Source organism: Nesoenas mayeri (genome assembly GCF_963082525.1).
Source record: "Nesoenas mayeri genome assembly, chromosome: 14".
NCBI lineage: Eukaryota > Metazoa > Chordata > Aves > Columbiformes > Columbidae > Nesoenas > Nesoenas mayeri.
The window spans coordinates 7,970,063-7,992,412 of NC_137556.1; the positions used below are offsets into that span (position 1 = coordinate 7,970,063).

The following is a 22,350-nucleotide window of genomic DNA, read 5'->3' on the forward strand; positions in this document are numbered from 1 at the left end:
TGCGACCTGATGGACTCATATAAGAGCTGGAGGAAACAGTTAAATGGACCCTTAGACCATAAGGTGACTAAGCAGGAACAGTTGTGTCTCCAAAAGCACATGGGGCCGCATTCTAACGTGCTGTCACCAATTCAAATGCTTTTTTTAAGACTAAGCAATACAGGAGAACACATATTGGATAAAGCTCAAACCTTTAGAATCTAACAAGTGCACTCAAGCTCCAGCATCTATTAAAGTAAATTATCCCCCTCTAAGAAATACAAAATGAGTAAGTGCTTCCCTTCCCCTCTGTAAAGCTTTCTGGACTCTTTACACAATCCAGATAATCAGAAAAGAAAAACAGTTTGCTCAGTTTGACAAGCTAACTTGGCTCATCACCACTGGAAATTGTCATGATGTACATTACCAAGACATCATTAAGGAAACATGAGTAAAACACCTTTTATTCACACTTTACAAAAAAAACCCATAAAACCAAACCAAACAAACAGAAAAAAAAGAACACTACGCATTAAGTCTACTACGGCAATACTACCAGCATTTCAATGTACTGATTATAAACTGGACATGTTTGGTGTTTTCACAACTAAACCAAAACCAAACTAACCCCAAGAGATCAGGTCCCAGACAAGGATTCAAGATCAAAGTTTCTGCTACTGAAATTTTAAAATGTACATTTTACATAACCGAGCTGTTTGTAATTTTTACTTTCGGCTTAAAACAGAACGGTTTGGAGCACGTCTGTGCTGACTACTTTGCAATAAAATTTTGTATCATTATTACCAATCCACTCTCTTATATATAAAAATTACAATATTTAGAAAGTTTTCTCTTAATGCTCAGTGTCCTTTTGCTTCCCTGCCCGCAGCTGAAACAAAAGCTGTTTAAGACCAAGCTCTCTATCTCAATTTTATTTTTTACATTGATTATTCAAGTTGTATTAGTTGAAGGAGATGATCAATTCTCCCTTTTAGGATACAAATAGACAAGTTAAATTTGTAAGCTGTTACATACTTGGCTCCATGACACAAATGGCACTGAGGGTACACCACGACTTTAGACTTGCTTGACACTTTAAAAGAAGACTTGGTCACTTTAAAAAAACTGATCTGAAGAATTGTCTTTGGGACCTGTACTGAAAATGCATTTATTTTACACTGCTTCATCAATAGAAAATGTAGCGTCGGGATTTAAGGAATTATACCTTCTGAAACCGAGGAACACACTTAAAAGAGAATTCACATGATAGTAATTCTTAGTGGGAAAACGGCACTGTGCAATGACACTGAAAGAAGCAGTGCACGGGTATTAGAAGCTAGAAACTGTGTACCCTTAACCTGAACATGTTCCAAAAGTGTGATATTCAATGCTTCATAAAGGAAAAAAAGATGCCACAGCTTATACAAAAGTATCTTCATAAAATTTTCACAAGTGTTAACATTATTTAAAAAAATAAAAGAGGATGCACAGGATCTCTCTGCATGCACAGGCAGTGCTAGTTGAGAATTGAAGCAGGCACAGTGGAGATAGGACAAGTATTTAAAACAGAAATGAAGAAGCTGTACACAAGTATCCCTAAATAGAGATGAGAAAAATATCTGAGTGTATACACATCAGCAATTCACTTTCAATCCATACAGGTCTACTTATACTCACTGCTTAGCTTATCTGTTCTGTGAGAACTCTATGCTTTTCTGCAAGTTTTTAGGTTTTATTACACCAGAAATAGAACGTATTTAGTTCCCTCTGTAAGATATTGAGATTTTATAGGTTTGGATTTCAAAAGCAACGTTCTCAATTGAACATAAAAAGTAGTACAAAAGGGCTAACGAAACCCTAACAGTGCAAATCATTAGCAGAGAAAACCTGTGACAACCTCTTTTACAAGCTGGCCTTTATAACACATGAAAACAGATACAAATTTAGCCTTAGTTTACAATACAATCATTTTCCAAATCTGATTTTTCTTTTTTTTTTTTTTTAAAGTACAAAATCTCATAAATCAGGTTTTCTGTTGTTCATATACAATCAATAAAGGCTAAATTCAAATTCTATATTTTACAAACAAGTCTGAAAAAGGAGGGAGTGAAGTACGGAAGAATGTTCTGTGGATGTTCCTACTGGCCTCAAAAACTAGTGCTACAGATAACTGTGCAAAGAGAATATACTGTATAACAATTCCCTATTTCAAGGCATGAAAATGTCACGTTGGATAAAAGAAACAGGAAGGTTAACTGTAACATATTAAAGAAAGGTGCAAACACACCAATCGCTGCTGAACAGTATACAAAGTATATTGGGCTCAGAATTGTGTCTGTTGATAGCACCTGGCTTTTACTATGTCTTTAGCGAATAATTAGATTTAAGATTAAGATTATTAAGAAAAAAAAAAAATCCCTGTTGGCCATACCTCACTCCTCTATATTCAGATTTTACAATTGTACAAATTAGATTGAGGTTGCCCTCTCCAATGTACTTGACTACCTCCTGCCAGGGAGATGCATTCCATTTACAGGAGGCAGGAAAGGCAGCAAAAGCTCCAGTTGTGCAAAAAGTGAGAAGTGGTCAGAAGGGATGAGTGGATGTGGACAACCACTTATATTGTTCTCTATTAACCAATGATGATCCAAAGGTCCAAGAATGCCAAGGATGTTTAGCTGAGGTTTAGAGTAGAAGATGTAGTCAATAATACCCTAAAACAAGAAATAAAATCGATTATTAGCATATATTCTTGACTCAAGGTATTGTTCCAAACAAAAGGTGAGCTCAGCATTATGAGTAACTGAGATGTCACCATTCCCTCTCCACAGCACATCATGGACAGATTTCTGCTTCCTATATCCCACAGGTTGCACAATTTGGATTAGGAAAACAAAAGAAAGAGTATCACTTCTGCTCTGCTTTTGTGGATTGCAATTTTCCAGCTTCCAACAAAGCTTCAAATCATGTTCCTCTGATTTTGAAAAGAACCACCTTTGCTTTACCTGGGCCACGGAGCACTCAGAGTTTTCCAGTAGCAACATGGATTATCTCCTTGCAGTTGACATCTGAAGTGCCCCTGTTGTTCTATTTCATTTAGCTTGGAGTATTAAAATACAAAACCTTCCCATTTACATGGAAGGTTAATCGCACTCAGCTCTTGTAAATCTGTGACAAGTGACTAACAAGAAAAGATAAAACTTAGTTTCTAGGACACTGAAGTGTTGGGCACTCTATCTCACTATGTTTCCAATATAAACTGGGTGAATTTACTCTTAGCTACCCAAATTTCTTTGTTAAACAATTTCATACAGCAAATCGCATTAGTTAAACTTTGAAATGAAAACCCTTCCAAAATATCAGCTAAGTCCTTACCTTGAAGTCAAATGTGTAATTCGTATAAGGCATTAGACCGTTCTCATAGGCACTCTTCAACTTGAAACCGTGTGTAATTCTTCCATTTGTTGTTCCGTTTTTCCCATTACAGCTGAAGTTAGTAAGACTTTCGTTGTATCTCAGTTCCTTAAAATCTTTGTGGTTTGTTTCCACTCCACCAGTGCTCAAGTACTCAACAACACCTATTAGCAGGGACACATACACACAAGAAGGTATTAAGGAGCATTCACCAAATTAGCACGTGTAGGTTACTTTGAGTCATACGTGCAACCACATGCATTATAAAAGCAAAACTTTAACACATATAAAATACAGTCAGCGGTGGTTCCTGTAAAATACTTCAAGGCAATGTGTATGTTGGTCAAGAGCAAATGTCACACAAAAAACCCCCAAAGAGACATGTTTTGATTAGAAAAAATTAACAGGCTAATTAGGAACAGGCTGACTGGGGGAAGATGAAAAAAGCAGAAATAAAATTCTATAGGTGCCAGGTAGGCAGCTTCCTCCTCTCCTTGTCTCTCTGTGCTCAAGTCTTGGCTTTCAACGTTCTTCAGCTAAAACACTGCAAAAAACCCAGCTTTTGAAACACTCTTTCAGATAAAGTTCACTTTAAAGAGGCTGCAAAGCCAAATCGACATGTTATTTTTGGAAGTTATTTTCTTCCTTTCCATTCCCATATTCTAAGGGAACACTGAAAATGCTTTTGAAAGACCAGACGTAGCTCTACTACTGCACAGGCAATAAGGTCACTCACAAAAGAAACAGTTCTATCTTGTCACTCTTCCATCTATTTGCTTAGAACCTTTAAAGCTTGTAATAGCAAACGACGTCTTCCCTAAGCTAAAAACTCCTTTAAAAAAGTGAGACCTGAAAATTTAAATTGTTACACACTTGAAACAATCTAAAATAAAGTAAGAAATAGAACTCTTACCAGAGTCTGGTAGAGAATTGAGATCTGCACACAGTACAAGTGGAATGGTTCCAAGTTCTCCCGAAACACCAGGTTTGAGACTACGAGAAGCTTTATCAATAATGTTCTTTACCTCGGACAGGAACATCATAGTCTGAACCAGCTTCACATCAGAATACTCTGGGTCCCAATGCATATGTGCATTAGCTACAAGAACTAGCTGCTTTTCCATCCCAAGATGTGGCTTTCCAGCTAAAATTTAAAATCAATTATTTACCTTACATGGTCAGCAACAACAATCACTATTATTGAATTTTAAACAAGATGTTTGAGGGGGAGCAAAAAATTAAATAAAATACCAGTATAACCTGAAGACGGTTAATATCGTTTAGTTTAAGAGGGTCACACAACTCCTCTTACATCTACTAAGTGTTTTAGTCAACATAAAGCTTTGGGAATAAATGTGTTTCACATTCAAGACCATTAACAGACAGACTATCCTGTGATGGGTAACATTTACATATTTAAGAATACTGTAAATTACCATAAATAACAGATAATTCTAATGACAGGCAAATAGTGTAGTTCTAAAAAAATCAGAACAGCTTTCCTCAGGTTGTGATGGTAAACATGCATTGTTCATATCTTATTATGCAATGATCTCTGAATTTGAAGTTATCTATATTATAAGTTCTCTCTTGCTATAAGTGCTTCTTAAAAGTCTTGTTTGTTAGAATCTGAATTAATAAAATATCATTTGGATAAACACACACAGGTGGGGTATCACCCACTGTGATACTTAGAAAGCCAATTTACATTTCCTAAATTAAGAATGACAGGGCAGAACAAGCAGGTTGTATAAACATGACAGTGAAGACAAGAAACTAAAATGATGCAAATACATGACCCAGAAACACGCGACTAACACTGACTCTTTGATACCCAAAATCACTCCAACTTGAGTATTTGTATTTTTTAAACAAAAAGGTATAAGCAGAAAAAAAATCTTCATCATTCAAGAACTACGACTTTTCCCCAAATCGTCTTTGAAAATAAGTTTGAACACATAATGTGCAAAGTCACGCTCATCTGCAGAACCTAGTTTCTCAGGTTTACTATAGCAAAAGTCAATTTTTTCATTTACAAATTACAATCTGTTGAAAAAATACAAACTAAATAGGACTTACATGACATTTCTATCAATTCCTTTCGCAGTTCCAACAATACAGCCACTCCAATGTTATCTTTTGTCATAACTCTGTTCAGCATGGCTTCCGAACCTTCCGAGTTCGCCATAGCCAGTTGATTGAACTCAACAGTATGTTTTTGAACCAAAGTAAATCTGAAATACAAACATCATATACAGTTTTTTTCATCAGTCAGATATACAGAAATGGTATAGATAATTCTCCTTTCAATTAAAGTTCAAACATTTATTATGTAAAGATCTCAGCCATTCATGTAATTTCATAAAATCCTAAACTGAAATCAAAGGATACATTTTTCCCAGCAATTTTTAGCTATTTTATATTTAGTTTCAATTAAAATACTTTATTTCCAGAGAGAGAAAGAGAGAGATTGAGAAACTACAGAAAAAGAGTGCTTGTTTCTAATTTGGCACCAGCGGCAAGTTCAAAGATGCAGGTTTAATAGAGCAGGAGTAAATCATTTCTCTAAGCCGAAAGGTATCAAATGTAGCCTATACATTTACTTGTGGACACAAAGGCAATTATTTCCCTCGTATCTAAGCAGTTATACAAGTACAATAGGACACAATGAGTTAAGTGCTGTAGCTCTTAAATAACTGCTTCTTTCAGAAGTGAGCAGCAGTACTAAGTGCCTTGTCTTCTGCTTTATCAGAAGGCTAATGTATCAAAAAGTCAATGTCATCTGAAGTCTCATTTCAGCAGCTTTGGAGGTTATTGATTCCTTTACTCAGAAAAAGCAAGAAAAGAGACGTTTGCTTTATTTTTCATTATGAACACCTAATGGTTGGGACGCACACACAAGACTTGAAGTAGAATTTAATGATCGGGTAGTGAGGTGGACTGCGAACTGGCTGAAGGGAAGAAGCCAGAGAGTCGTGGTCAATGGGGCAGAGTCCAGTCGGAGGCCTGGATCCAGTGCAGTGCCTCAGGGGCAGTGCTGGGACCGGTATTATTCAATATATTCATCAGCGATTTGGATGAGGGAATAGAGTGTACTATCAGCAGGTTTGCTGATGACACCAAGCTGGAGGAGTGGCTGACATTGGAGGCTGTGCTGCCATCCAGAGACCTGGACAGGCTGGAGAGCTGGGCAGGGAAAAAATTTAACAAAATATAACAAGGGAAAGTGTAGAGTCTTGTATCTGGGTAGGAACAACCCCAGGTTCAGTGTAAGTTGGGGAATGACCTATTAGAGAGCAGTGTAGGGGAAAGGGACCTGGGGGTTCTGGAGACAGCAGGATGACCATGAGCCAGCACTGGGCCCTTGTGGCCAGGAAGGCCAATGGTACCTGGGGTGTATTAGAAGAGGGGTGGTTAGTAGATCGAGAGACGTTCTCCTTCCCCTCTACTCTGCCCTGGTGAGACCACATCTGGAATATTGTGTCCAGTTCTGGGCCCCTCAGTTCCAGAAGGACAGGGAACTGCTGGAGAGAGTCCAGCGCAGGGCAACAAAGATGATTAAGGGAGTGGAGCATCTCCTGGGTGAGGAAAGGCTGAGGGAGCTGGGGCTCTTTAAATTGGAGAAGAGGAGACTGAAGGGTGACCTCATTAATGTTTACAGGAAGGGTGAGTGTCAGGAGGACGGAGCCAGGCTCTTCTCAGTGACAACCAATGATAGGACAAGGGGCAATGGGTTCAAACTGGAACACAAAAGGTTCCACTTATATTTGAGAAGAAACTTCTTCTCAGTGAGGGTGGCAGAGCCTGGCCCAGGCTGCCCAGGGGGGTTGTGGAGTCTCCTTCTGTGCAGACATTCCAACCCGCCTGGACACCTTCCTGTGTAACCTCATCTGGGTGTTCCTGCTCCACGGGGGGATTGCACTGGATGAGCTTTTGATGTCCCTTCCAATCCCTAACATTGTGTGACCCTGTGTGATTCTGTGGACTCCTAACCTGCATTGCTCCATCAGAACACAGTATCAACTCAAAGAAACATTCAACGCAAAATTTTCTATTGTTGGTTATACAGAGAGTGTTTTTTCTTGTACAGAACACTCTTTCTAAAGACAGGAATAGTCTATAGGAAACACTGAACGAGTACAAAAAGGGCAATTAATGCTGAACTGTTAGAGCTACAGATGGACCAGGGAAATCATGTGAAAGAGAGTAAGACACAAGAGAAGGTTTTGCAAAACACATCACTTACTTTTCTGTTTTGAAAAATATTGCACAACCATCAACGTGTTTTCTTTCCTGTTCTGACATTGTCCTAGCTCTAGATTTTGGACTGAAGAATCCATTGTAGCCACGTTCTTTCAGTTCTACCAGGAAAAAACTGTAGTACTGCTCTGTTTCAACCTCCTATAAAGTTACAGGACAGCACAGCACAAAAGCACTATTAGCGAAATACAGAAGACTGATGATATTATTTAGACTTTTCAGAAGTGTAAATCACTTTCAAATTAAAGGGAAAAAAAACTGTAAGAATCAAGTACCTCGGAGAATGCAAATTTGAGAGCAGTGTCCCTATTTTAAGAAAATATAAATGAATTTCTGTAATCCCCAGAGTTATGATTATCTCAAGCCTTTTATTTGAAAGCGTGTCAATTATAGCCCCACATACACACACAGGCCCAAAGACACCCCCACACACATCTCTTTGATCAGCAGCTGCTGGTTCACATTCCAACTGTGTGGGCTAAAAAGCATTCTTTTGATGTCAAGCAACAAACAATGTTCTGAACACCACTTTTTTCTTTTGTTTTCAAATGGTTTTGAAAACAGACTGTTTACCCTACATATATTTAATACAGGGAAACCAGTACACAGGAATAGAAAAGGAAAAGAAATAATAGTATATCTCTTACCTGAAGACTTATGATGTCAGCATTGCAGCTCAGGATTTCCTGCATAATGGCTTTTTTTCTGTATTCCCAGTTCAATGCCCAAGACGGACAATAGCCATACAGCTGCCGGGTAGCGTATTTATCACAGAGTACGTTGTAACACATGACAGAAAACAAGGCTGCAGAACAATAATTTTATTTACATATTGATATATTTAACTATATATAAATACACAATCATGTTGCTCACTTTTGTCTTCTGCAAATTTATCAATTCACGCTTCATTTCATTCAATAAAAACACAGGTTATTTATCTATACTAAAAAAACCCCTGTTAGCCTTAAGAAGATATATTCCAAGTTTGGACTGATGGCAACTGTCTTCTAGCATTTCGTTAGAAAACAAAATCCAAACTCCCTCTTCATATGGTTAATGTAGTAAATAGCAGACAAATGCGCTTCATGCCAAGCGGTGCTCTACTGCAAAAAGCCTAAAACAAGGTAAGTGTATTTGAATACTTATATTTGCTACCTATACAAAGGTTTGCAAACTCTTCAAACTGATTAAGATCTACCTTAATTATTATGACCACAAACTATAACAAAACCACAGGTGGGATCACACAACCAAAACGTATAGGCAAAATTAACCCTCGACTGTTTGCAGCTCAAAAACCTTACAATTCGGGTGTAAAGACAAGAAACATCTACTCTCCGTATTCATCTGGAAGAGGAGTGATAATGAGACAGTGTGGGGCACCCTGACAGGTAATCCAGCAGCACAGATTTCTGGTTTTGTTTTGCTGGGTTATTGTGCTTGTTTTTAAAAAGCACAAAGGAATTTGCAGTACAATAATGAGACGCTTGGAAGCTTATTGAGAGCTCAACTCAAACACGCAGCACAACATGAGAAAAAGAAACAAGACAGTTGTTTGAAGAATGAGCAAATTAGGACTACAATCTTGGGCTGATGGAGGGGACAAAGCCCAGCGTTCTGAAAACAAATAGATGACAGCAAAAGACAAACTGGATTAACATCACGTTCTTTGAAGCATAGGGGAAAGTAATGTGCCTCGGTCCTGAAAGAGAGGACGCTGCAATAACGGAGAAATACACTATGATTTTTGATGTGCGAGTAAATAAAAAAGGTTGTATTTCAGAGAATTCATGCAGAAAAATTAACAAACAATTAAACATGACCTGAATCCCAACAACAAGAAAAGTGCTGAGTCCAAGATGATACATTGCTTACTTAGAAGAAAAAGCTCCACATTTTTGGGATATCATGCACATGTTCTTCCATTTTTTTATTCTTCAATAAATGTCCAGTTAAGCCTGCTATATTTCAACTATTTAACTAACTGTGGACAACATTTTCAATTCCTGTGATAAGGATGTCCATTAAAAATAAATGACTTTATAGTAAAAGATAGGTAAATCGAAACAGGTGTTCCAATTGAGACAGAACTACTTCAACACTGAACAGGAGATTGGTTAATCTAAGCATCAAAATTTTCAACAGATAGTACAGATCCACACCTTTACAGCAGATTAAAAAAGAAGTGTTACAGTACCTGTTGGTCTTGTACGGTCTGGTTCTTGCAACATGATCCAAGATCTTGGAGGCGGTTGTTCTGTTGAAACTATGGGAACATTGTAAAGTAGAGATACACCAAGTGATCATCACATTTATTTTACACAGCAGAAATAAATGTTTTGAGAATGATCACTTACTTCTTTTTGCAGTACCTGCCAAATTATCAAGCAAATAGTTCAGTAGCCTTCGTGTCCCGTCTGGTTCCTGATAAAGGTTCAGAATATCCTGCGTAAGTGGATTTCCTGCAAACGCATTTACAGAAACATTGAATAAAATAAACATTAGGAACTTACATATTAGCGTTTAAAGCTGGCATCTCTGAGAAAAGATACCGCATCAACTATGGACTACTTAGAGGTTTCAAATCTCGGGTCTTCAATGCCACAAGATGTATGAATAGATCTAGTGATGTTAACGACATTCCATCCTCTCTCATCTTCTGACAGACAGAACCAAGGGCGGTCAATTTGCTCAACACGAGTGAAACACCCACCATCTGCCAAACGCATAAGCAGATTGTAGATGTTTTCATGGACAATGCACAGTGCAGTTATCCAGTTTTAAGGGGGAGAAAACCAGACTTTTGAGACTTAACAGTGTTCAGAGGTAACACATCACTCCAGCGCTCCTGATTTTGTGATACGTGTTACCCCAAGGTTGGCAATTTTATAGCTAGAATCCATTCAGTTCAGAGAAACAAAAAAAAAAAAAATTAAAAATCTTTAAACTGCTGCTTGCATAAGCAGCACAGCATCCCACAGCAGTGCAAAGCATATTCCCTTTTTGGTTGAATACATACAGCCTATTCCTTAGTTAAAGCAGGACTATGCAAGCAACAGAAAGCTGCCCCTCACTGCATGAAGAGAAGCAAAGCCCTTTGTACGTGAAGCCCTTCACCAAACTTCTTTCTCTTTTTATAAAATAATCGCTGAATAATGATACTTATGAACGTGGAATAAGTAACTACATATGGGATCACTATTCAGTAACATTTTATGAACTAGCCGTCTACAGCCATCATATTGCAGGAGCAATATCATTAAACAAGCAAGGATACCAAGAAAAAGTAGTAATACCTTTCAGACCCAAAGTCTGTAACTGGAACAGTTTTCCCAGCTCAAAAGGTAAAACTCGTAACAGGTTGTTATTTAAATGTAGTTCCCTGTAGACAGAGCAAGAATCACACAGGGCTGAAAACAGATCAACCTTTTGTCTTCAGCAGCAGAGTACAAGTCTAACTAAAAGACAAACAATATACCAGCAAACCAGAATATTGAAAAACCTCAAAGACAAAACAGCAATAGTTAGGGAAATCCTGCTGTACGCAAACACACGCACAGACAAAATACATATCAGGTTGAAGGACCGAGCAAAGCAGATGTTTGATGAGTTCATCTTAAATAGTCACAGATTTTGTTAACATTAGCGACAATTAAATACTTCGATAACTACAAGTGATGAAGCAACAACAGCTCTGGCAAACCAGATCATAAACCAGTTTGGCTATAATTAAAGGCCAAATAAAGAGAAATATCCAGGAAAACAAGCAAAAAATCCAGGATCAGGACAGTACAGTTAGAAGTATGACATTACCATATAATAGTAATTTTACAACAGTAATTTTCTGTTGTTTTCATAATTTCAGTGTTAAGACAAAATGCACACTTTTAAACTCACAAAAAACAACATGCAGAAAGGAACAGAACTTATGTCCTGAATTCTGACATCCCAATGAACTGGTTAGAAAAAAATGGACTTTGTAGGAATTTTTCACTCTCTTAAACACATTCTGATCAAAATAGCGATGACTTTCCTGATCGTATTCAGTATAAAGTTGCTACTCCGGAGTGTTTACAACTTGGTGCCTAGAGACTTGAAGAGTATTTTGGGACAAAAATAAAATAAAATAAAGGAAAGGAAACCTGGATGCTGAGAGTTACCTGAGCTCTTTTAGATTTCTACAAGACCACATTTGAAGCAAAAAGACCCATCTCTTCTTCTAGCCTTGCATTTCAGAAGTAAACTCTGCCTGTTCTTCCCTAAGAGGGTCTTCCTGAGAAATTCTCTGTTTCACTGTGTATTTAGAAACCTTGGTAGAACTGGCTTGTTTTAGAGACACCGCTGTGTGGAATAGTGGAAGAAGATACAGGAGAGGACTTCATTTTTATTTCACTGGGTCATATGAGGAAAGGCTGAGGGAGCTTGGGCTCTTTAGCTTGGAGGAGGAGACTGAGGGGTGACCTCATTAATGTTTAGACATACCTAAAGGGTGAGTGTCAGGAGGATGGAGCCAGGCTCTTCTCAGTGACAACCAATGATAGGACAAGGGGTAATGGGTTCAAACTGGAACACAAAAGGTTCCACTTAAATTTGAGAAGAAACTTCTCAGTGAGGGTGGCAGAGCCTGGCCCAGGCTGCCCAGGGGGGTTGTGGAGTCGCCTTCTCTGCAGACATTCCAACCCGCCTGGACACCTTCCTGTGTAACCTCATCTGGGTGTTCCTGCTCCATGGGGGGATTGCACTGGATGAGCTTTTGAGGTCCCTTCCAATCCCTGACATTCTGTGATCTAGAAATGTCAAGTCATTGCTCAGCTGATCGCAGGACTGCAGTACACCTAGCCGATTGGTTCATGTCTGTTTTGTCTGTGGGTTTTTGTTGTTGTTGTTTCGTTTTTTTCCAAATCCCACAGACCAAAACAAAACCAAATCTCATAGACAAAAGCATATATTTCAGAGAGAAACTCAGAAACTCACTGTGACATTCTAGGGTTTCTAAGCACGAATGGGGCACATGGCAGGTAGAAAAGAGGATGGGGGAGTTAAAATAAATAAATAAATACATGAACATTTCTACCAGTTCTCAGCAACTTCCATAGACATTTGAAATCTAAATGCCTATTATTTTTAGGGATGCTATTCTATATGACATTATAAAGCTACTAGTTTAATCTTTAAGAAGCTACTTTTCCCTCTAAGAGTTTTTCAAAGCACAGCTGAAGTCTAAAAAAAGTTATGTGTGAATTAAAAAAAATATATATACTTAGCTGTTCTAGAGGAAAACCACATAGCTGGAAGAACGGCACAGTAGTAGGTTATCATTACAGTTCCTCTCTTGGATGAAAGAATTATTTTCTCTAATGATCTTTGCCTCTGCAGAACCTGCCCTCTCTACACAGCAAAGGGGATTACAGCAAATCCCGCTGGTTCTTCCAAGGATATCGACAGAATCTGTTTTACAGCTGAGCCTTTCCAGATAACATGTTACAGTGTTTATTTTTCCTACTCTTGCCATAAAAATCAGGAATCTTACTGCTCTCTCCAATATCTCTTTATTCGAGTACCTACAGCAGAAAACGAGCAGCGAAGAGCCTCAGGCGACCTTTGCCATATGGACCAAACCCAGAGCTCCAGGCGTGGGAGCTGGGACACAAGTTCTCAAGTGCGAGCGCACAAACAATTTCCACGGCTCGGGGCATCAGCAATGCCCAGTGTTGAGTTACTGTCAGTTTGAACAACTTCCCAGAAGCAATGGGAAGCGTCTGCAGTTAAGAGCCAGCCTGAAACACCGAACTCCAGCACCTGCAGAGCGCTGCCACGCAGGATGCGCTTGTGTCTGTCTCCACTTTCACCCCCATGAAAAGAAATCGCGGGTCAGCCACAATCCCTGAGGACAGGGAGCGCAGTGGGTTAATGCATGGGCTTTTCATGTCTAGAGATCTGGGTTCAAGGGTTAGGTTTAGGTCACAAATAGAAAACTAGTGGGATGCCGGACCTTAGCCACACATTTCACATTCACAAGATTTAGCCTTCTCTACTCAGAAGAGACTTAGGACTTGGAAGAGCTGAAGCTTCATAGAATTAGCCAAAGTAAATTGGGAAAAGTGTTGGGAAGAAGGCATATCATCTTTAGGCACTACTGATAACTGCACAGCGCTCAGCTAACTGCATATAATGAGTATTAAGTTCACAGCAATATTCTAAAACAAAAAAGAGTGATGAGAATAAAAGGATGCTAATGAAGTACAAAGATAAACTTGAGAATGTTCCTGTAAATTTACGATTGCTAACTCAAAATACCTGAGAAATGGATAAAGAAGGGAAGAAACCTGTTACTAATAACTGCTTTTAATTGAAATAGTAACACAAAGCTTTCTTTCGAACAGACTACTTCACAGCTGAAAACACCACTATGAAACAGAGCTGCCCGCGATGCTTTAAAGGTTCCTTTGCTCAGCCTCCAAGGTTGAGACTTCAACTGCTGTGGAATTTGAGCTTTTAGCACTAATTTAATCAGCTAGTTTAATCCTCCCAACAGAGTGGGCTTTTCTAAAGCAATGCAATGACTGATATTTCTACAAGCAAACTTGCTTTGCTTCCAGTTTCACCGAAGCTGTGCTGGCAGTCCATTTGTCTCTTGTCTTCTTCTTCACTTTTAATAACATTCTCATTACTTTTAGACTCAGTGTTTTCTGGCTTTCAGAAAGCTGTCTGTAAATGTCTTCAAGATCAAAAGCAATGACAGCAATTACTGGTAATATACCGAAAATAGGGATATTCCTTTGGGTCAAGGGCCAAAGAATGTTGTCTGTAAATACTTCTTCTTATATAAATCATTTATATACTATCATAATAGTGTTTTTACAAAGTGAAATGCTACAGCCTTAACTATAACCTAATAGGCATCACTATTGACATTTCACTTCCAAAAGGGGGTATTCATTCCATGCAAACTTCACACAACTTGACATTGTAAAATTGAGGAAAAAAAAGGTGTATTTAGAACATTATTTTTCTAATTCCCAGTTTGCACAGGAATGGAGTTACATGATAGCAAATGAGACAAGGAGATGATATTAGTCAAGTAGCACTTGTTATAAAATAAACAGAAGAAGAACTATTGTTAAGAATAATTACTAAAGATAAACTAAGAGGAAAAAATTGTAGTTAGCATGAGTATGAACATTTAATCTGACCTTTTTCCTGCTTTACCAGTTAAAAGCAACTTTTCCTGTGCATCAGTATTTCTTAGAGAAAAACACCACATAAAGATTTGTAGCAGAGTCTGGAAAGAGACGCGTGTGACAGGAAACCCGACTTGGAAAAACAAAATCAGTGCCTGCCAAACCGAGCGCTTCTGAAGCTCATTCCACACTGTCATACGTGGAACAGGAGATCCCCGAAAACCAGCATTGCTACAGCTGCACAGACCATACCAAGTATTCAGGGAAACAGAGAAAAAGAAGTGAGGAACAGGGAATTTATTTATGCTTTTCCTTCACTATAACGTAAAAATTATGCTGAAATTGAAACTGTTGCTACAAAGATAATCAGAGAAGAGTTCAAACTCTTGTTAAAATTGACATACCTGAGTGACACCATGTTTCCGAGCTCTGCTGGTAAACTGCGAATTTTATTAGAGGACAGGTCCAGATATACCAGATTGTGAAGCTTGGCAATGTCTGAAGGAATACGGGATAAGGAATTGTCACTGAGATACAAAGCTGTCAAATGGGTCAGTGTCCACAATGATGAACTCAAGCTTCTCACTTTCCCTGTGGAAGGAAGGTACAAAAGAATACATTTCAAATATATCGGTTTAGCAATAATTACAAATTTTGTAAGTACGTACGGAGAGTGGAGGCTTGAGGAGGAGTTTTGTTTGGGTTTTATTATTTTTTTATTCCATTAGAATCCTATTTATTATCAATTCTATAGATCAAAAATTTTGCCAACACGTAAGAGAATGTAAAGTGCTGCCAGGGATGCATATGCTGTTTTTTTCCAATCCATATTTAAGGTTTAAAAATATTTCTCAAGTTCCACACAAAACAAGACACATTTACTAACTGACCATGAATGCAATGATGAACAGAGTGTAAGAAACAGATGTTTTTTCTATTATAGTTTATGTTTGGGATGAAAGACGCTGCTTTGTTTTGCCCCTTATTTCTGCGCAACATCTTTCAAACCAAAACTCTTTATTCTATGGCGTTAATCCAGCCAAGAGCAGATAGAAGCACTATATTTAGGGTGACTAAAATGCTTAGTTGAGAACATGGATTTCCATCTGGCACTCAACTGAAAGAGGCATAAACTATTGCCAGATATTTTAAAAAACTGTATGATTTTTGTATAAACTGAAACACGGATTTGTGTGACAGAATCAGGTTTTTACGTTGCCACATGCAAGGAATGTGAGATATCATCAGGAGGTCTCAAAGCATTTTGTTCTCTCAGGATTGGATCCTTTTTCATTTACAGAAGTCATGTCACTGTACCAAAAGCATTAAAAAGAGTAGCAACACCAGTTTCTCCAAGGCAAAACGTTACTTCCAACCCCACCATTACTCAACAACATTAAGAACGATGTGGTTAATATTATACCAACATACACACATTATAATTATTTTCCTTAAATGATTTTCTTGAAATAAAAGAATTCATATTTAGTACCTGGGGAAAGCTACACTAATATGCGTGTACCTGGGACTCAGTCCCTGGTAACAGAAGGTTTAACACAGGTATGATTTCCAGTGAGCTATAACAAAATGAGCGGCACAAAAAAGACAGTAGTGAAAAAACTCGGTATTTAAATGAACACTGTTAAAACATTTGTGGCCTTCTGTATTAGATGACCAAGCATTTGGCAAGGAAAAGACAGCGTGAACATTAATAAAACAAAAACATATTCACATGTTCTTTTGCAAGGCAAATGCACAGAGTTCTTAAAGGATTCATGGCACTGTAATGCTCATTAGAGAAATCTTTCAAGAGGTTTTAAATACAAATCAACAGTTCTTTGCATTTTTTAAATGGAATTAACACCTCTTTCCAACCCCAATGCAAACAGGTGACTGTGGTCAAAGAAACCCTTGTAGCTGAAAGGATTTCCAATCGACATCACCCATCCATCCTCCTCGCTACCTGCATCTCTCCAGCTGGAATCAGCCTGTACTGAGATTACCAGGCAGGAAAGGGAAAAGCCATCACTTAATGCACTCCCTGTGCAGAGGCAGCAGATGTCCAAGTGGATATCCAAGCCTAATGCTGATATATAATGCTGATTCCTGAAGCAGCATTTAACTAGGTTTCTGCATCTGTAACCTTCAAGCAAAGAATGCTATTCACATGTTGAGGCACATGGCACTTGAAGCAAGACACAGATTCAGTGATCTGCATGGAAAGACTCTTCACAATTCAAAGAACTCTATTTGTATTCTTCCTTCCTTAAATTTCTCTGTTGCACAGTCATTTAGAAACACCACATAGCAATTTTTGCCATCTCTTAAAGAACCTCTATATTTAAGAAAAATTTCAGCTTTAATTTCCAACATCACAGTTTTAAAATTCTTAAAATATTTGCTTGAATTTCCTTGTAAACACACTTTATGTAGCAAAATCAGAATTTACTCTGCAAATCAAGAGACTGACATCCCACACTAGCTGGATTTCATGTTTATGAGCTGTGAGCATTATTTTATTTTATTTTCATTTGTTGTCACATTACTTAGAGTAACAGCATATGTCTATATATCATCCCCAACTTCACCATCCTTTCTTTGACAAATGAGATCTTAAATCCAGGCTCTCACCCACCTCATCATCTTAAGACACGAAGAGTTCACATCCACATCCTCATCTTCCCAACTCTCCTACATGTTGGGATTCCCCACCTGCCTCAACTCACCCCTCCTACAGCTCCCTATGTGATCCCAACCCAACACTTCCCCTCACACACTCAAAGCCCAGCAGCGGCTGTGTTGGTGCCCCCACTCACTTTAGGGTAGGTAACTCCACTCTAGACTTTTTATTCAAGCTGTACTATGTAGGTTACTCTTAACTTGCAATTAATTCATAACTCAGGACCGTTCCTCAGTTTCCTACCACTTATTTCCAACTCTGCCCAGTGTGATTTCTTTCCGTTGGCTGCTTCCTCTGAGGACATAATTGTGTACATCCTCCGTGGATCAGGTGGATCGTACTTTTCCTTGGGCATTCCTGTTGAGCCAAAAAGACAATTAATTAAGATACTATATATTGAGAATTATTAAAAGGCGATTTCCATTTCAGTTAAACTTCGTACCAGACATTTGATCCAAACACTTCTCAAAACTCCAGATAAGGATAACCTGTGCCCATTTACAAACATCACTGAGTGGAAAAGACTGCTAAGAAACAGAAGACCACGGATTTCTGATACTCCTGCAATGGCAGATGCAGCCTAACCCCCCAGTCAATAATTTAACAAAACTGGTAAACCGACATAAACACTGTGTCCTGCCACCTCTTGTGGGATGTCACTGTGTCCTTCAGGATCAATCCATCCTACTGCAATGAACTTCCAAAAGAGAATGATCACCATCGACGGACTGTCCCTCATAAAAACTATAAAGAAAACATCTGCTTATAACCTTGACTATCTATCAGTTCCAAGTTTACTGCAAATCTTAACTTTTCGCACAATTCAGCACACCAAGGAAACAATTAAGGTCTCAAAAAGATTCTCAAGGCTGTAAAATGACAGCTTTTAATCCAACCCTCATCCTGCTCTTTTCAATCCGAAAATATTGTACTTGATTTAGACATTTCTATCACTTTCTTCAGCCAGGTGTTTAACACTGACATTTAACTCCATTCTTCTCGCTCTCTTTCATGGCATTCCTGATAACTCTACAAGAAACATTGTTTAATTTCTTATCTCTTTTTATCATGCTCAATCATGGACTGTGAGAGAGAAGTAGAAAAAAAACTCTTCTCCAAAAAAAAGCCTCTTTCCTGTACATCAACATAGTTGTACTGTTTCACTACAGATAGGAAGGAAAAACACCAAAAAAGACATTTCTGGCTCCATAACAAAGCCTGTGCCACAGCCCTCCCAGCACCACAGGCTGTATTCTCTGTTCCAGGAAAAAAACATCCAGGCTTTAGTCAGTTTAAGAGGAAAAACAGCTTACAAATATTCTAAATAAATCAATCAATATTATATTAATTTACAAATTAGCTCCGTGTTTTCAAGTTACATAGGACTTTCAATAAAAATCACATTATTCACAAATAAGAATAATGTTTCTGCATGGCCCTACATATATTTAACGGCTTTTACAGCAAAGATTTTACCATCTTAAGCCGCCACATCCAAAGTACATACTGAAAGGCGTAAGCAACAAGCTATAAAATTACGTTTATGAAACACAGAAATTAAACGATACTTGCTCAAATCACATTTACAAATAGACTACAAGCAATATTATGCAGTTATGAAGCAAAATACATCACATTAATATTATAATACTACCCCAAAACACTCAAAGAAGAAGCTATCCTGGCCAAAATTATGAGCACACCTACCTACCAAAATTTTCAAGGCTTTCTATTTTTTTTCACATCCTTGAACAAAGCAAATACATCAGAAAAGTGTTGTAATTATAGAGAATAAACGGGGAATAACTATTGGTAAATTAGCCTACCAACCAGACTTATTATCTGTTTATTGAATTTACTGGAAAATGTTTACTCTGCATGTTAAAAAAAAAAACCCAAACAATTAACAGAACCCCTTCCCAAACTTTCAGCTAATTATGCATTTTAATTAAAATAAAGCTTTTAGGCACCACACGCTTACTTTAACACAACAGCTCTTTCACTAATTCACACTCCTCCTTCCCTTCCCCACTCCCACCACTGGTCAAAAAGAGATTTCTGCAGTGAAAAGAAATTCCCCTTTAAAAAGTGAATTGTGGGTAAAAGGATGAGATTATAAATAGCAGCTGGGTGGAGCACCTTAATTAATGAAGGCACTTGAGTACCCAGGGTACTGGAGCCACCAAGTGTAACACTTTCTTCTTCAAACCAAGCTAATTAAAGGAGATAAGACTGGATTATAACCACCAGAAAGGTGAAGGCAAAACTTCTCCCTGCAATAACTATGCAACTAGTGCAATAATTATTAGCAAAATAACGTATAGAGCACCTCTTCTGAAATTGCTATATAGAAATATCTATAATTCACAAAGACTGATGTCACATAGGAATGCTCCAGTTTGTCAGGAAACATTTACCTTCGTCAGTCATTTGATGCTTTCTCTTCCTGCATCTCCCTGAATTAATAAATATGTTCCAATTTTTCAAGAAATGAAGCAGGTATACTGGAGACAGAAATTTCATTCAGTACAGAAACGAAGGATCCCCAGAGCACACTCCATCACATGCACTAATTAACAGCCTTGCTGGTACCAGCAGAGTATCGCTCCCTGCTACCAGGACAGGATGACACACTTTTCCAGTGGGTTTTGTTAATGTGTGCTAAAACAACTAGAGATTTAAGAATTCGAAAAGTTTTAACAGTGGACCTTGCTGACCTTGCACTCCTGGTCTATCCACGGTACTATTCTCCCTCTCAGTAAAGCTCCTGTTCTTGATGGTTCTCCCTGTCTCAGTGCTGCATTTCACAGCGATGATTCCACCCTGTTTAGGATTTTCAGGAGCAAAAATGCAGCAAATACTTAAGAGTCTCCTGGCTGAAGCAGCTGCTGATGACCAATAGCATCATTGACATCAGCCACCCCAGAACACCAAGGATCTTGTCACACCAAGCATTAAAGCATCATTATCCATCACACGGAGCTCAAGATTTCTCAGGATCTGACAGCAAGGCTAAATTTGGGTTATATTTCACAGGACATAAAAAAACCACAAGTGCAATACCTTGAATTGCATTTCAAAGTTTCACAGCACGGAGTAGTTCAAGAAAAAAATCAGTCTCTCTTGCAAATCATTGTCTCTCCACCCCCCCAAATCCAAATTTAGAACCCGCTGAGCTGCTACAGTTCCCCGTAAAAGCTGAGGTAACCCTCAGATTAAGTGATACAGTTTTGTCAGACGAAAGCAATTTTAATTAAGAGCCATAAAATAGTGTTGAACAACCTGAAAGCCACTGATAACAGCAGCTTTCAACTACGATGGCGATCATTTAGAAAAAAGCATACACCACCTGTAGTTTTCAGTTGCACCAACGCAGATGGTGGAAAGCACCACTGAGTATTAGGCTGTTATCACATGCAAGTTAGTGCATAAAGAATAAAAGCTTTATAAACAAAGATATGACATGGATGCCCAGAACACTACCGCAGACTATATAAATTTAATGAAGATGACATTTAAATATGTTTGAATGCAAATTAAATTGTTTACTATCTTGTACCAGGTTATTAGAACTACTATTTAAATAGATGCAAAAAGAGATTGAGAGTTCAAGGAGCGTGGCTGACCATTCCTACCCCAGGTCACTTAGTTCCAACACATAATTAACACTCCTTACCCCAAAGAAACCAAGCTAAGCCAAGCTCATGTCATCAATGGGGCGAATGGTCTGATGTAGAGAATTAGATCTCGAGTCTTCAGAACAGACACAGTTTTAAGTCCTTGCTTGCACAGACAGTACAGAGAGAAAAGAACAGGGCAAGGGAGAGCAGTGGAAACACTGCCCATCAGGGAAAGGTGCAGGGTGAGGGTGATGAGATCAGAAAGAAGAAAAAGCCTGAAGATTGTAAAGCCAAGAGAGGGTAACCTGTTGGAAGAAGAGCTGACAAAGTTGGCTAATGCAGCTGGTAGATGACAGAGCACCGGCTCTGCCTTCACTCAGGACCAGACCACCCAAGACAAGACAAACACTACGGGTTGAAGTGCCCCTGTGCTGCTGGCTGCCCGTCTCTCCAACGAAACTACGAGTGATGAACACTCAGCCTCAGTGTTGTTTCAGAGAACTGTCCTGGACAAGAGACGGCGAGATCACCAGCAGCACCGCGAGCGGACGTCCCGAGGACCTCTGCCCGCCGCAGCGCCGGTGCCACCGCGGGGCGGGCCACGAGGAGCTGGTGGCCTGGAAAACAAGGCCAAGCCTTTCGGAGACACTGCTGGCTGGGCAGCGACGTCAGAGCGGTGTCCAACAGGACTTTGGAAACGTTAAGTCTCCCAGGCTATAGGCGTGTGTAAGGCAGCAGGTGGACTAGGAAATAGTTAATGCTCCAGATGACCCCATAAACTGCCAATAAATAATGCCTCTAAAATGGAGATTTGATAGTCTAGGGAAACTGCATTGAATGACAAGGTAGGAAAGACGGTGACATTTTTCCTGTCCTTCCCTTCTGCCATTTTAATGAAATTGCAAAAAGGTTCAGTAAAGCGTTTAGTCAAAATAGGTACATGAGCAGGCATTAAGGGTTTAAGAAAAAGAAAAAAAACCAAAACCCAACAAAAACAACAACAACAAAATCCACCCAACAAACCAACAACACAAACCCCCCACACCAACAGAAAATACTACAGCAGTTCTTCATTTCCTGAAATGCTTTCTATAACACCACGGATAAACTACTTCTATTTCAAAACTAAATCTATTAGACAACTCCTGCAGGCCAACTACCATCAATCCTTTATAGTATTAGCTTTACTATAAAGGCAGATTTCAGGTTTGCT

General features: G+C 38.7%; 1 protein-coding gene across 4 annotated transcripts in view; it reads right to left on the reverse strand.

Moving 5' to 3' along the window:
- Positions 1-427: 427 nt before the first annotated feature.
- Positions 428-22,350, reverse strand: part of CNOT6 (CCR4-NOT transcription complex subunit 6) — a 32,422-nt gene continuing 10,499 nt past the window's right edge. For 3 of the 4 annotated variants that reach the window (XM_080353161.1, XM_080353159.1, XM_080353160.1), the window contains 11 exons: positions 17,761-17,874; positions 15,242-15,428; positions 10,953-11,038; positions 10,014-10,118; positions 9,854-9,922; positions 8,301-8,458; positions 7,640-7,794; positions 5,473-5,627; positions 4,307-4,537; positions 3,355-3,557; positions 428-2,693 (listed from right to left, as the gene is read on the reverse strand). In XM_080353161.1, the coding sequence (XP_080209287.1) occupies positions 2,481-2,693; positions 3,355-3,557; positions 4,307-4,537; positions 5,473-5,627; positions 7,640-7,794; positions 8,301-8,458; positions 9,854-9,922; positions 10,014-10,118; positions 10,953-11,038; positions 15,242-15,428; positions 17,761-17,872 (1,674 nt within the window). In that variant the 5' untranslated portion in view covers positions 17,873-17,874 and the 3' untranslated portion in view covers positions 428-2,480. The remainder of the gene's footprint in view (positions 2,694-3,354; positions 3,558-4,306; positions 4,538-5,472; positions 5,628-7,639; positions 7,795-8,300; positions 8,459-9,853; positions 9,923-10,013; positions 10,119-10,952; positions 11,039-15,241; positions 15,429-17,760; positions 17,875-22,350) is intronic. The other variant, XM_080353162.1, reaches the window with a different exon arrangement.